The 15,491-nt window shown below is 47.3% G+C and overlaps 2 protein-coding genes across 2 annotated transcripts in view; one reads left to right on the top strand and one right to left on the bottom strand.

Moving 5' to 3' along the window:
* GNGT1 (G protein subunit gamma transducin 1) overlaps window positions 1–5,835 on the bottom strand; it is a 64,284-nt gene extending 58,449 nt beyond the window's left edge. Inside the window, exon 1 of the mRNA XM_069211669.1 lies at window positions 5,696–5,835. The gene's annotated coding sequence lies outside the window, so the exon portion shown is untranslated. The remainder of the gene's footprint in view (window positions 1–5,695) is intronic.
* Window positions 5,836–5,894: 59 nt separating this feature from the next.
* TFPI2 (tissue factor pathway inhibitor 2) overlaps window positions 5,895–15,491 on the top strand; it is a 30,872-nt gene continuing 21,275 nt past the window's right edge. The window contains exons 1-2 of the mRNA XM_069211665.1: window positions 5,895–6,151; window positions 7,521–7,700. Of these exons, the coding sequence (XP_069067766.1) occupies window positions 6,076–6,151; window positions 7,521–7,700 (256 nt within the window). The 5' untranslated portion in view covers window positions 5,895–6,075. The remainder of the gene's footprint in view (window positions 6,152–7,520; window positions 7,701–15,491) is intronic.

The following is a 15,491-nucleotide window of genomic DNA, read 5'->3' as shown; positions in this document are numbered from 1 at the left end:
GCACAGCTTCCACTCCGCCGGCTCGATTCCGAGCCGGCTTCATCGTGGAAGCCTCTTTCCCGCTGGGCTGGCTGGCGGTCTGAAGGCGACCGCCCGCCAGCCCAGCGGGAAAGTCAGAATTACCGCCGCGGTCTTTCGACCGCGGAACGGTAACCTGACGGCGGGACTTTGGCGGGCGGCCTCCGCCGCCCGCCAAGGTCAGAATGAGGGCCTTAGTGCCTAGGGGTTCCAGCCAAGCAGTTTCAGTGAACGACCGCAGTCTTCTCAATTGCAAAGAAGACAGGTCAGACCTCTGGAGAGCCACAGAACCACCACCTGTGTTGTAGAGCCTTGAAGAGTCCGTGGGACGGCAGGATCCACAAACTAGTCGTCTACGCTGAGGTTCCTGAGGATGCAGGGGATTGACACCTTCCCTCCAAGGGAGATTCCTTCTTGCTGTCCTCGGTGCAGGCAGAGTCCTTGTGACCCTGGAGTTTGCAGAAGTCTTGCAGAACTTGGAAACAAAGTTGCAGTAGGAGCCTCCTACTGGCTCCAGTCTTGCTCTCAGTCCCAGTGAAGTTCAGCAGAGGTTCCGATGTCTTGGGTGCAGAAGTGTCTTGCAGAGGAGACTTGCAGATGGCTCTTGAAGTATTGCAGATGAATCTACGGTCCAACCCTTAGGGGAGCCCTTAAGTAACCCAGGAAGGGGGTTGGACACTTTCTGCAGTGACCCACCTATCGGGCAGATGGGGGTCAGGGATGTCCCCCAGCTTGACTAACCAGTCAGGCTCCCAGGGGCCTCTGCTCATCTTATTTTCAAGATGGCAGAATCAACTGGCCACCTGTCAGAGCTCTGTGCACCTCCCTAGGCGAGGAGCTGGATAGAGGGGTGGTCACTACCCTGTCCTTTGTGTGGTTTTGCTCCAGGTCAGAAGCTGGGGGGTTTTGCACTGGAGTAAGCCAGTTTATGCATGGAGGTCACCAAATGTGCCCTTCAAAGCATTCTGGTGGTGCTCAGAGGCCCCAGCCCAGTGACGCCTATTTCTAAGGGAGAGTTGGTCACACCTCTCCGCTACAGGAAATCCTTTGTTCTGCTTTCCCCTGCCCGAGTTAGGCTCAGCAGCAGGAGGGCAGAACAGTGTCTGGGGTCGGCAGCAGCACGGGCTGGCATGCAGACCCTGCAACGCAGTACAGGCACACATGGGAGATCCCCTATGGAACCCAAGAGTACATGGTATCATGCAACTTGCACTGGAATCAGTGTAGTTGCTTGATTCCAACATGTTTGATACCAAACATGCCTAGGTTCAGTGAAGCCATTATGTAGTTGGACATCTCATATTGACCAGTGTCCACTACATACATTAAGATGGCTGCACCGCACTTACAAAGCCCAGAAAATGGAGTCTGTGGTTTGTAGGGGCACCTCAGCTCATGTAGGGGTGCCTTAACATTGAGAACCAAGCAGCCTGCCCCTGGGATGAAGGGCCTACCATAGGGGTGACTTTTAGGGTCAGAGTACAGTGACCATGATATAAGGCAAACCTTATATCTGGGGTGAAAAGGTGCATGCACCATTTCACACAGGCTGCAATGGCAGTCCTGTATTCACAGTTTGCACGGTACCCCATGGGTGGCACAAAACATGTTGCAGCCCACGGGGGACCCCTGGTGTACCAATGCCCTGGATACCTAAATACCATATACTTGATTTGGGTCTTACATGGGTGCACCAGTATGTCAATTGTGGGGTGCAAAAGTTTCTTACCAACTAAATTTAGGGGAGAAAACACTGACACTGGGGCCCTGGTTAGCAGGATCCCAGTGTGCCACAGTCTAAACTATTAAGACCATGCAAAAAGTGAGGGTACTATATCAGAAAGGCACTACTTTCCCACACTCCAAACCATGAAACTGCCTTAAACGGGAAGTGGCCTAGCAAGCATGGAATCAAAACTATGATCTGGAGCTATGCATTCAATTTAAAATACAGCTTAATTTGCATAAAAAAAGATCACACCTCATTTCACTTCAACAGAATCCAACAGTCTAATAGCAAACAAAAGAAGGTCCATAAAATTACTGAGGAACCAATTGACACTTCTTCCCTCAATATCTGTTAGTCCCTCCCAAGAGTTCTGTGAACAACTATCCCATTTCCTACACCAAAAAAATGTAGAGCATCTGGAACAATATCGCATTCACTTGGTTTCTATGAAGGAAGTCCTGACACCTCCCATATCTGTTATCACAAACTGGAAGCAGTTGGATCCTGTGTCCTCTGACCAAATTTCTAATGGCCATTACACGCTATAGTTCTGAGTCCCCCCTTGATCGTATGCATCTTAAGGCCCTCCATGTGCTTGTCCTTGCAGTAAATATTCCCCTTACCACTCTCAATAACATCTCTGTATCTACTGCTCTAGTTCCAACAGATCAGAAAGAGGTCCTAGTAAAATCTTTACTAGATTCTTGTGCAACCATAGACCCATTACAATAATTCTAGTTTTAGATGAAATTCCATAGCACCAAGTAGCCACACTAAGTGGAAGGTAACTGCTTTTGTGGTGATGTTTAAAGTATCCGAGGCACTCATGCAAATCAATATGTAAATGTTCAATAGTAGTAGATCCAATCGTCTTCTTATCACAAGAACTTCCCAATGCACAAAAGTCCACAGCTAACAGCTTGAATAGAGTCTTCTTCTTGTTTATTTAAAGGTGAGGTACACAAAAATATCCAAGAATCAACAGCCAACATGTGTTTCGTCATGCGAAAATTATTGCAAATGACTTCATCAGGGCTTTAACAACAAGTACCAAAATCTAATACTCCAAATCAATTAAGAGACCTTAAATCCAAAACGGCATAGAAACCGCTGCTGATTATCCTAAAGTATAGTAGCAAACAGTCTGTCCAACGGAGTAGTATTTCTTATTACTCCTTCCATGCGTGTACGCAAGGGCCGGGCATGCTTTTGTGGTGATGCTCAATCAGGGTTCTGCCCTGGTCACGGAACAGAGCTAGCGTTGTAGTTGTTGCAGCAATCCCACAAGAAGGGCAGATTTCGGCTGTTTCAACACCCTGATGCTGCTTGCTCTATCAGTGGCAACTGACACTGTTGACCATACAACCCTATAAAAAACATATAGTCACTGCCAAAAGTATGCAAGTGCTTTCCTGGTTTACTGTACAAAAAGATTGTTTTTGGCAACTGCGCTTTCAAAGTATACACTATTTAATACAGGGTCCCACAGGACTCTGCCCTTTCCCCTGCCTTGTTCACTGTTTATGTCCAAGCACTGGCTTCCCTGATTCGATCTTTTGGGCTGAAGTTGGGCAGCTGCTGTTTCATCTAAATGGCCCCTCAAGCTGTTTGTGAACTTCAAAACTGTCTCATTAAGATAAGATGTTCCAAAAGTGGCTGAAACTGAACTCTGAAAAGAAGGACATTTTGGTGTTAGGTGACACTCATCTCTCTTAACTCCATTTTATGGACCACACAACTCATTTCAGTTGCTGTCACTTCTTCCATGGTGAAAAGCTTGGTTGTCAAATTAGACATTAAATTGAGTATATCTTCTTATTTGTCTGTATTGTCATCTAACTGCAATTGTCATCTACGTAAGTTATGAAAAACTACCCCACTTCTTTATCAGGAAGGATACCAGGCAGTTGTTACTGCCCTCATCGTATCTAGGTTGGATTACGGCAACCAACTTTACCTTGGTCATGGCAAAAATCAGCTGCATCTGTAGCAATGCATACAGAACCAAGCTGCCAGATTGTTTTTTTAGTGCCCCTCTTCACCAGAGCCTCCACCCTTATTCAGCAGCCCTCTTGCTTCCAGAAACTAGTTTAAGGCCCCCTGAATTACGCACTGGTTGCACTCACTTCCCCAACCTTCATTTTCAGCTGTGATTACTCTATTAGGGCAGGGGAGCATCATCTCACTGCCCACTGTGAGCCACATTAACCATGAAAAATAAAATGGCAATGAAATTATTTCATTGCCATTTTTTTCACCATGAAGCACTGCAGCTGCTAGCTTGCTCCTGAACAAGGAGAAATGGGGATGTGCCCTCATCTGCAGCAGAGGACTGAGCAGTGGCTTGACTGTACGCTCCAAATTGCGCATATCACTTTGGCTGGTTGTCTTGCGCTGACCAAAGTGACATGAGCACTTTGAAGCTCTCCACCCACCTGTCTTAGACAGCTCGTTGGAGAACAAGTAGAGGCCTCTAGGGCCTGAAGAAGCACTCAGCCAACCCGCTCCATCCAATCCAGGTGATTCTCTCATGCTGGTTAGCAGCATGACAGCAGTGTCTAGATTAATTAAGGGATCATCCTTAGTGCATCAGACTGCAGAGGAACACCAAGGAGTATGTGGAGCTCGTTGAAAAGTTCAATTTTATTTTATTTATTAGGAATGTGTAATGCATGTAAGTGTAGTGATTACGTTGGTAGTTGTTTTTATTTGGGATTTTGGAGGTAGGGGATGGTTGTTTTTGACTTTTGGAGGGAGGAGTTGTTTAATGTAGGTTTATAGGAAGCAATAGGGCATTTTGCTCACCCCACCACTTTTTAAGGCTACCAGCCACCCCTGCTCATTTTTTGCCCTCTCAAATCTAGCTTCACACACACACCAGCACACTCTGTTATACCAACTGGCTGTTGATAGAACTATCTCATTAGGTGCACAAATTAGTTAATACCCTTGACGAATGTGTGACTACAGCGACTATCCTTCTTCCATGAAGAATTAAATTGTTTTATCAAGGCTTATTACTTGAAGATGTTAAGTATACACAAATACTGCCCTCTTTGATAGATGTTTACCTTTTATGCCATAGGTAAAAACAGTAAGTAGTCCATTAAAACATGTCTGGCACATCTCTCCGATCTTCATTCTGTATACTAAACTGTGTCCTATACAGACCACTACACAAACGCACACTTTACCAGCCATGCACATCAAGTAGTAGCTGTCTAGTCAACCAAATGAAACCCCTTAGGTGACCTTTCAAAGGTATGTGGCGGAAACCTACAGTAGATCTTGGGGGTCCCTGTGACTATGGAGAAAACGAACAGCTTGATAGAAAGCAATTCAGATATATTTTACCCTTCAGTACATGCCTTCGAAAAACTATCAATGTGAAATAAGGGAAGAGAATTTAGTTAGCTCAGTAGTTAATGTGACAGCAGTGGCGTAACAAAGGCCCCCTCAGCACCCGCGGGGCGGGAGTCCCCGAATCCAGCACAGCACCTGGCCTGAGTGAGTCCGGAGGGTGCCCTTTTCCATGTTCTTGGCAGCACCCGGCCCCCTCCATTTTCGTTACGCCACTGTGTGACAGTGAAGTAGTGAGTTGTTACGAGGCCTGATCAAGCAAGGAAGAGGGTCTTCAAATCGCCTTCTGCCTAAATTTAGACTGTCATAACTGGGTATAGTAAACCCCTCTAACCCCTCGGCCACAGTGCCACTGTCCCTGCTGCACCAAAGATGCCTTCACACCCCTAGTGAGTAAGTCATTAGTAAATACTGGGACGAGGAAGACAGATGAGGAGGTAATGGAACATTTAGAAATCCGGTGTTTTCAGGATTTTCTGATGGTTTGCTAACTTGTATCGCGCAGGTTTTTCCATCACTTTGTTATGCTTTTCCAGCAGCCCCGTGCCCGGTCGTACCATTCCCCTTCTCGGGTACTTCCCGACTTACCCCAGGTGTATCACAACGCTAATAACCAGGCGTCACGGAGCGACCAGTGCCCAGCACGGGCACTGTGGGCTCTTTGCAGGCGTGGCCTGTTTGGGAGAGGAACGTGCTCACGTAGTACCCCCTTGCTGTTAATTTCTGCAGAAATTCCTCCAGCTCACTCAGTGGGAGCCAGCAGTGCCAAGAAGTGAGAGTGAGTCACGGGCCGCCCTCCCACACATTGCGTACACTGGGCGGGCCGCGGCGCAGCAATGGAAGGCGCGGCCGGGGCTCTCCCTGACCCTTTCCCTTGATAAAAGAGCGGGACACGGGAGCGGGCAGACCGAGAGGTTTGTGTGCGGACCCCAAGCCTACCACAGCCAGCACCCCCTGACGGCTCGAAGATGTGCGCGACATGGGCTCCTGTGGGCATCAGCCTCCTGCTCCTCTGGCTGTCTGCGTCCGGGACACCGGTGAAGGGTAAGATGCAAAACTTTAAGAGACTCTCATTGGCTCGCTTCAGAGTTCGGAGCAAAGCATGGCGTAGTGGCAAAAGAGTACTAATAAATAATTGTATGCTGGTTCACAAGCTCAATGGTTTTAGAACGATGAGCACAGCGCATTACAAACCAATCTGCCTATGATATGTGCAGATATACAACATATACAAACAAAATACGCATCGAAGCCTTTTAAGCGCCAAATATAATTCAAATTATAAATACAATTAAACTAAAATACAATCTAAATATGTGCAATTTTGACGATATCTGAAGTCAGTTTTTGTGGCTAGCCTCACTGAGCAGAGAGATGTCTTACTAGCTTCTTGGCCTGCTGTGAGTGAGCTTGTCTATGTCAGACAAATCTGGGTGAATAATAACTGGCCTGAAAAACAAGGGGAGACTTCCATTAAGGACGGAGAGCTGACAACTGTTATTTTCGAGTTACTATTGCCAAGCTTCAGCCAGTGGCCCTTGAGGGACATAGTAGTGAGTTATTCGTGCCCTGATATTCCCTCCCAGTGCTGTACTCACACAGGACCCCCGTGTACGCCCTTAGTCCTGCTTGGTAGAACGGAGTTTTTACCGGACTGAAAAATGCACTTTTTGGGAAACAAAAGATCACGTAACAATTAGTACTAAGTAATATCCCTGCTTTCTTTGAGGCAACTTCAGATCTTTTTTTATAACACACTGAAGTTTCTTTTTGAGTTATGCATGGTCCAGTAATTGACTAAGGCTGCTGCATTGTAGTTCACACGTTTGATACTAGAAATGTTACTACGATGTGTTCTAAAACACTGTCGTTTCTACGAATCTCAGCGTAAGAAAGCACACCCTTATGACTTTTTTTTTGTCAGAGAGACTATGGGAACCTCCGGGAGTGAAGATAAAACTCCGTGCCGGGCTTATATTTAAAAAAATGTACAATCGTCATCATCGTGCTAATTAACTTTTCCTGCCTCACATTTGCGGCTTCTAAGCGCTGTAAATATTTATTGACCTCAGAAGAATAAGAGGACGAGTGTCCTCAGCAGATTACCACTTTTGACAATAGCAACCTCTCAGCTGCCTGAGGTGTCCCCCAGTTTTGGACTAGCTTTCAAATAGAATTTAACGTTACATTATAGAAACCCACAAAGGTATGTTATTTTAACCAGCTTAACGGACATCCCTCGTCGCTAACGCTTGTGTCCAATTTCAGATATATTTGTTTAGTCGAGATTTGGGTTCTGCATCCGGACGATAGGTCCGTTGTTGAGAGAGGTTTGACCACCTTCAGAATGTCTCACTGTCACTGATTGTAACATCCACTCTTCGAGACCTCTGACATATGACTTTATTTCCAGACAACAGAGCGACGTGCCTCCTACCGCCGGACGAGGGGCCCTGCAGAGCGCTACTTCCTCACTACTTTTATAATAGACACACTCAGAGCTGTGAAGAGTTCACCTTCGGCGGTTGCGATGGGAATGAGAACAATTTTGAGACGCTTGAGGACTGCGAAAAGTCTTGCTGGATGATCAAGAGTAAGTTACAATTTTCTTGTAACCTTATATAGCACTAGAACGTCACTGAGGCCAGGAAGCGCTTTACTAGTTTCCAACGCAGGTCTTAATCTGGAAGAGTACGAGGATGTTTTCTCAGAGATATCAATTCAAATTTAGATGACATCTGCTGAAAATAAGCCTTTTCGGAGAAGCATAGAAAAATGTGTGTGATTCCCAACCCCTTGGCACTGAATAATGTAACATCCCTTTTTCTGGATATCGGTTCTCTTGACTTACACATTATTTATATTGGCACAATTTTGTTCTTTTGAATTGAGAAGATACCTCAAAGAGAGGGGAAACAGACTACATCAGAAGAGTGCAGAGGCACAAAACAATGATATCTGTACCTTTTTTTTTATTGCATCTTTTGCTTTTTTCCCCCAGAGTTGTTAGGAACCATCTATGCCTTGGTTGCTTTGTGGCTATCTATACAAAGGCCACTGAGGACCATCATAGAACTAGAAGAGAACCAGACTCTGAAGTTAGGCTGAACAAGGCCTCAATAGGAATCACTTTATCCTGTGGCCGAAAGGCCCTGATTCACAACGAAAAATAGTAAATCTGCACCCATAGTTGAACTCTTACAAATAGATGCAGTGTTGCTTCTCTGTTTCATAAGCATTTTCAGCAGTAAACGCAGAAATCAGTATGCCAAGTGCGGCTTTTCAACCTACTGCGTGGAATGCCATTTGACATATCCTAACTACTCCCATTTCCTGAATGCAGAATGTATTTATTTGCAATCTTATATAGCACAAGCCAGAACTAGGGGTGGATGTAACGAGAAATTCTGTGTAGCATCATCATGTGGAATTACATGAATCAAATCAGATAAATTAAGTGAAACTACACAAGAATAGTAATTCTGCATTTAGCATTATATTCTTAGAACAAAAATGCCCCCTCGCATCCAAAATCGACGTGATGATGGTTTTTGTTCTAAGAAATAGCTCTAAATCCAAATGAAAATGAATAATGAGCGCAAGTAAAAGCTTCGCTCTTTGTGGGCTGGGGTACGATTTTACCCTTACATACCCATGGAATTTAGCACTACTTTTTTATCACAAAATGCTACAGAAGATATACAGCAGCCCGAGTAGCCGCTCTCACTTGCTGAATGTGCTCTTGCGGTAGGGTTTTTTCCCCAAGTTACTCCTAATTACGTAAGCAGGCGTAATCACGTAATCAATAAATATGTGTCAAAGAGTAACACAGAATTATGAAAATTACTCTGATTACTCTAGCATAATTAAAATTACTTCCCAGCCTAGATGGAACCACTAGGTAAGCAGAGTGCTTTACACAATTAAGTTAAAGGTATAGAAGGAATCTAGAGAGGAAAAGATACATAATACACAAGTTGTAGGCATTTAACAACTGGCTTGGGGAAATGTCCTTCCATAGTTTGAATGCTGTAGTTTATAAAAGGAGTCAGGAAAGGGATGGTAAATGGAACAAAGCTTCTTCATAGAAACTTAATTTGTAGAGTGATGTGAAGAAAAGAAAGGTGGCCATAAAAGCAGTGGTGGCTGGTAAAATGTGAAAGTGGTGGAGCGAGCGAAGTGCCCCACAGAATCCCAAAACACATACATAAAGCAAGCATGCAAAATAGAAATGCTTGCTTGCATTATATTAACATTAAAAATAAAATAAATGCACTTACCCGAGCTGCGACCTCTGTGTCCTTCACAGTCTGTGGCTCCGACCGGCATGAGTGGAAGAGATAACTTCCTTAAGCAATCCAGACACTGCTCTCATGCTGTTAACCAGCATGAGAGCAGCTCCGGGATTGGATGAAACGGTCTGGCTAGAGGCTCTTTCAGGCCCTGGAGGCCTGTGGTTTGTCCCCACCCAGCTGTCCAGGGCAGTTCGGTGGGGAGCTTCAAAGAGCTCCTGCCAGTTTGGCTGATGCAAAATCCGCCTGGGGAAACTCTTTCATGTACATCCTCTGGACAATCAGGGGTGATTCTTTTCTCATTCATTCTTTGTGAGGGAGTTACTCCAGCCCGTTGGCTGGTGTAAAACACTGACCAGTTTTAGGGTAGGAACGGCTCAGACTGGAGATAATTAGTGCCTACAAACTTACAGGTTTGTGTTCATTTGCACATTTTCAAGTCAAAACACACTTTGGTGTACCCAATTCGGATCCACAAGGGGCCAGGAGAGGGTATGCAGTTATGAGAGTAAAATTCCGCAGTAGTAAAAACATATATGCCATGCCCAGAATCATTCTCTCATTTACTGAAAGCCTAAATGTAAACTTTTTCAGATGTAATTTTTATGCCTGAAAATGGGTTTGTGAACTGTACCCATACTTTTTATATTGGTCGTAGCCTTTCTAATCAAGTAATTTAGAGGTTTTTAAGTAAGCATTGACTAATTCGTCGAATTCTCTCTGAAAAATGTACGTTTGGAAGCAATGCTTTTAAAGCTATAGACAATGGACACTTGCCTTTCCCTGTGACCAAGGGACATGAAATTGCACTGCAAATAGAACATTAAATTGACCTCTGCACACAGATTAAGCATAATCCATCGTGGCACTAAGTGCAGTCGATTTGCCATTGAGGAAAGTAACCACTCTGGCACAGAGATGCCCTCTGACTCATCCTCCTCATCGGCGGTTGCTCACGCTGTGTACGTCACGCCCAACTGGGCGTGCCCGTGCTCCTGGGAACCACCCAGCTCTCTGCACTTTGTGCTGTTGAAGTATGGGAAAGAGGCCTCACATCCTCCATTAATAAAGTGCCAAGAGGCCTAGTAAATGTCCTACGTTGCGCTATGCTAATACCCATTAACAGGAACTATATATAGCCTGTCGGTGCATGAGTCTTTGCTTGCCCTAATTTTGAAACACAACCGCAGTCCGATTATCTGAGACAAAATTATTAGGAAGCAAAGTCCGTATTCTGTGAGGAGTTCGGAGTGGACCACTGGTAGATTACCGGGGAAGCACGTGCTTGTTTTTATTAGTAAATGCAGGCTGCTGCCAGAATTGCAGTAATGGCTAAAAGGGTAATAACTAACACTGAATGCCATTAAGTTGTGATCTACTGCAAGTCTCCACCGAGTAAATACATTTATTCTCTAAAAGGCCTGTGGTGTTAAATGCTGTGCGGAGGGGCACAGCGCCTAGAATGTGCATGCATCAGGTAGCAGAAAGGCATTTTCATTCAAATTGGAGAAGTTCATTGCTGATGATGATGAAGACGAATTTCCTCTAGTTCACTGCAATGAAAACACATCTTATCATGGATATTGTTTACATTCCGCAAAATTAACTTAATGCCAGGGTTCCATACAGGCTGTTGAAGTAAGATTTTCTTCCTTAATTTATGAAGTTGGAATTAAATACTTATTTAGGGAATCAGAAAAGTGATTCTCGGTCCTGTTAGGAGACCCTTAAGCAGGTTAAAAAACTGAAAATGCATTTCTCTAATCCATGGGTAGTTCTTTTTTTGTAACCCATGCTTTGAATGAATCATCCAGTGAATGATGTCACAAAAAAGCTCAAAACCCAACTTGACATTGTCCTACAAAACACCATTCTAGATGACTGTTGTTGGTCACTGTTAGTGATGCAAGAATGTGTAAATTGGGTAAAGAGAAGTATTTTTCCCCTAAACTGGGTGGCACCTTTGACTTGCAGAAGGACATAACATTGTTATGGGTTTGAATCAGGAGACTAAGCGAGCGAGATGAAATGTGCTGATGTGCACATGTACACCACATGGGTAATATTTACTCTAAAAGCTACAATGTACCAGCAAATATTATGCCTAACTGAATAACTGAGGTGGCTAGAGCCCTGTAGAGGTTTTCGAACCACCACACACAGGTACACTTTGCTTGAACTGTGTTGACGTGCCTTTTTACTTATCTATAGTATTCTTTGTGTGCACACAATTTATACTTTGCTTATGTCATGAACCAGTAGTTCCAAAATTATTTAGAACCAGATCCACTTTTAGTACCACAAACTTTAGCGAACCACCTAGCTTTTATGGACATGAGTGAGGTGGCGATTTTTAATGTAGTAAAGCATTGTGTGGTAACACATTTGCTGACCACATTTTTCATTGGAATGGTCACTAAATTTGTACAGGTATACACTTTTATAGATAAACTATGTTGCACACAAATGATATTGTGTGGAAATCAGGTTGCAGTGGATATTTATTAATTGTACATCACCAAGTAAAGTGTAAAGGGTAGGTCGCTCCCCCTGCCGCTGCAGCTCCTCCAAGTTCCTGTGTTCCTGAGACCCACCTAACTGTAAGTACCCCCCTCCTCCCAGCCCCTCGCCCTGCCCCGCGTCACTCACCTTCTCTCCTGCTCCTGCTTCTTTTCCTCCTCTCTGTCTCTTCCTCCTCGCTCCCCCTCTGCAATCTTCTTCTGTGTTCTTCTCTTCTGTTCTTCTGTTCTTCCCTTCTGTTCTTCTGTGTTCTTCCGGTCTTCTGTGTTCTTCTTCTCTGTTCTTCTCGGTGCTTCTGTGTTCTTCTTCTCGGTTCTTCTGTGTTCTTCTGTGTTCTTCTCTGTTCTTCTCTGTTCTTCTGCTCTTCCGATCTTCTGTTCTTCTGTCTTCTGCTCTTCCGGTCTTCTGTTCTTCTGTCTTCTGTTCTTCTGTCTTCTATTCTCCTGTCTTCGGCTCTTCTACCTCCTCCGTCTTCTTCCCCCGAGCCTGCCCTCCTGCTCCTTCCTCATCCCCCTCCCTCACTCGCCTCCCCCTCTCTCACCCCTAGCTAACCCGTTCGCTATCTACCTCCCTCACTCCTCCTATCTTCCTATCTCTCTAGCTCCCTATCTCACTACCTAACTCCCCCACTCTCCACCTCCTCCTACCTACCTATCTGTCTATCTATCTATTTCCCTATCTATCGACTTCTCTATCTATTTTCTCTATCTATTTCTCTATCTCTCCCCCCCTCCCGCCACCCCCTCTACTACCTATCTCCCTATCCTCTCACTCTACCTCTCTCCCTCACCCACCTCTACAACCCCCCCTCCCCTATCTTCACAACCCTACTCCTATCTCTCTCCCTAATCTCCAAACCTCCTAACACTCACCCTCCTCCACCCTAAACCCCCTCCCCCAGCTCCTCTCACTCTACCTGTCCCCCCCCCTCCCTCGCGCTTTCCCGCCGCGACCTCCTGCACGCCCCCGCCCCCCAGCTCCCATTCGCCCCCAGCTGACCCCTCCCCCCCCCTCCTACCTCTTATGGCGGCCGCTGCGCGACAGTGGTAGCGACCCTTGACCCAAGGGTAGGTCGCTCCCCCTGCCGCTGCAGCTCCTCCAAGTTCCCGAGTTCCTGTGTTCCTGAGACCCACCTAACTGTAAGTACCCCCCTCCTCCCAGCCCCTCGCCCTGCCCCGCGCCACTCACCTTCTCTCCTGCTCCTGCTTCTTTTCCTCCTCTCTGTCTCTTCCTCCTCGCTCCCCCTCTGCAATCTTCTTCTGTGTTCTTCTGTTCTTCCCTTCTGTTCTTCTGTGTTCTTCCGGTCTTCTGTGTTCTTCTTCTCTGTTCTTCTCGGTGCTTCTGTGTTCTTCTTCTCGGTTCTTCTGTGTTCTTCTGTGTTCTTCTCTGTTCTTCTCTGTTCTTCTGCTCTTCCGATCTTCTGTTCTTCTGTTCTTCTGTCTTCTGCTCTTCCGGTCTTCTGTTCTTCTGTCTTCTGTTCTTCTGTCTTCTATTCTCCTGTCTTCGGCTCTTCTACCTCCTCCGTCTTCTTCCCCCGAGCCTGCCCTCCTGCTCCTTCCTCATCCCCCTCCCTCACTCGCCTCCCCCTCTCTCACCCCTAGCTAACCCGTTCGCTATCTACCTCCCTCACTCCTCCTATCTTCCTACCTCTCTAGCTCCCTATCTCACTATCTAACTCCCCCACTCTCCACCTCCTCCTACCTACCTATCTGTCTATCTATCTATTTCCCTATCTATCGACTTCTCTATCTATTTTCTCTATCTATTTCTCTATCTCTCCCCCCTCCCGCCACCCCCTCTACTACCTATCTCCCTATCCTCTCACTCTACCTCTCTCCCTCACCCACCTCTACAACCCCCCCTCCCCTATCTTCACAACCCTACTCCTATCTCTCTCCCTAATCTCCAAACCTCCTAACACTCACCCTCCTCCACCCTAAACCCCCTCCCCCAGCTCCTCTCACTCTACCTGTCCCCCCCCCTCCCTCGCGCTTTCCCGCCGCGACCTCCTGCACGCCCCCGCCCCCCAGCTCCCATTCGCCCCCAGCTGACCCCTCCCCCCCCCTCCTACCTCTTATGGCGGCCGCTGCGCGACAGTGGTAGCGACCCTTGACCCAAGGGTAGGTCGCTCCCCCTGCCGCTGCAGCTCCTCCAAGTTCCCGAGTTCCTGTGTTCCTGAGACCCACCTAACTGTAAGTACCCCCCTCCTCCCAGCCCCTCGCCCTGCCCCGCGCCACTCACCTTCTCTCCTGCTCCTGCTTCTTTTCCTCCTCTCTGTCTCTTCCTCCTCGCTCCCCCTCTGCAATCTTCTTCTGTGTTCTTCTGTTCTTCTCTTCTGTTCTTCTGTGTTCTTCCGGTCTTCTGTGTTCTTCTTCTCTGTTCTTCTCGGTGCTTCTGTGTTCTTCTTCTCGGTTCTTCTGTGTTCTTCTCTGTTCTTCTCTGTTCTTCTCTGTTCTTCTGCTCTTCCGATCTTCTGTTCTTCTGTTCTTCTGTCTTCTGCTCTTCCGGTCTTCTGTTCTTCTGTCTTCTGTTCTTCTGTCTTCTATTCTCCTGTCTTCGGCTCTTCTACCTCCTCCGTCTTCTTCCCCCGAGCCTGCCCTCCTGCTCCTTCCTCATCCCCCTCCCTCACTCGCCTCCCCCTCTCTCACCCCTAGCTAACCCGTTCGCTATCTACCTCCCTCACTCCTCCTATCTTCCTATCTCTCTAGCTCCCTATCTCACTATCTAACTCCCCCACTCTCCACCTCCTCCTACCTACCTATCTGTCTATCTATCTATTTCCCTATCTATCGACTTCTCTATCTATTTTCTCTATCTATTTCTCTATCTCTCCCCCCCTCCCGCCACCCCCTCTACTACCTATCTCCCTATCCTCTCACTCTACCTCTCTCCCTCACCCACCTCTACAACCCCCCCTCCCCTATCTTCACAACCCTACTCCTATCTCTCTCCCTAATCTCCAAACTTCCTAACACTCACCCTCCTCCACCCTAAACCCCCTCCCCCAGCTCCTCTCACTCTACCTGTCCCCCCCCCTCCCTCGCGCTTTCCCGCCGCGACCTCCTGCACGCCCCCGCCCCCCAGCTCCCATTCGCCCCCAGCTGACCCCTCCCCCCCCTCCTACCTCTTATGGCGGCCGCTGCGCGATAGCGCAGCGGGCGCGCACAGCGGGCACGCCGCTGGCGCGCCGGAGGCGCGCCAGAGGCAAGCCCGTCTGCGCCCGTCCGCGCCTGGCCCGCGCCCAGCGCCACGACCCCTGGTCCCCAGCTCCCCCAAGCCCCGCTGATCCGCTACGACCCCACCACCCTCCACGCCCTCAACCCAGGGCGCTCCAAAACCTGCTTCCTAGCTCACCCCAAACGCACCCATGGACCCTTCGCCTGCAACTCCTGCAAACGCATCTTCCACCACGCAACTACCACGACCACAAGCCCACGCGCCATCAACCACCTCAAGTGCATCCTGATCAACGCTCGTTCCGTCCACAAGCACGCCGTTGAACTTTGGGACCTCCTGGACTCCACAGCCCCGGACGTCGCCTTCATCACGGAGACATGGATGAACGCCTCCTC

The sequence above is a fragment of the Pleurodeles waltl genome, chromosome 10 (assembly GCF_031143425.1).
Source record: "Pleurodeles waltl isolate 20211129_DDA chromosome 10, aPleWal1.hap1.20221129, whole genome shotgun sequence".
Classification (NCBI taxonomy): domain Eukaryota; kingdom Metazoa; phylum Chordata; class Amphibia; order Caudata; family Salamandridae; genus Pleurodeles; species Pleurodeles waltl.
This window is presented reverse-complemented; position numbering and strand designations above follow the sequence as displayed.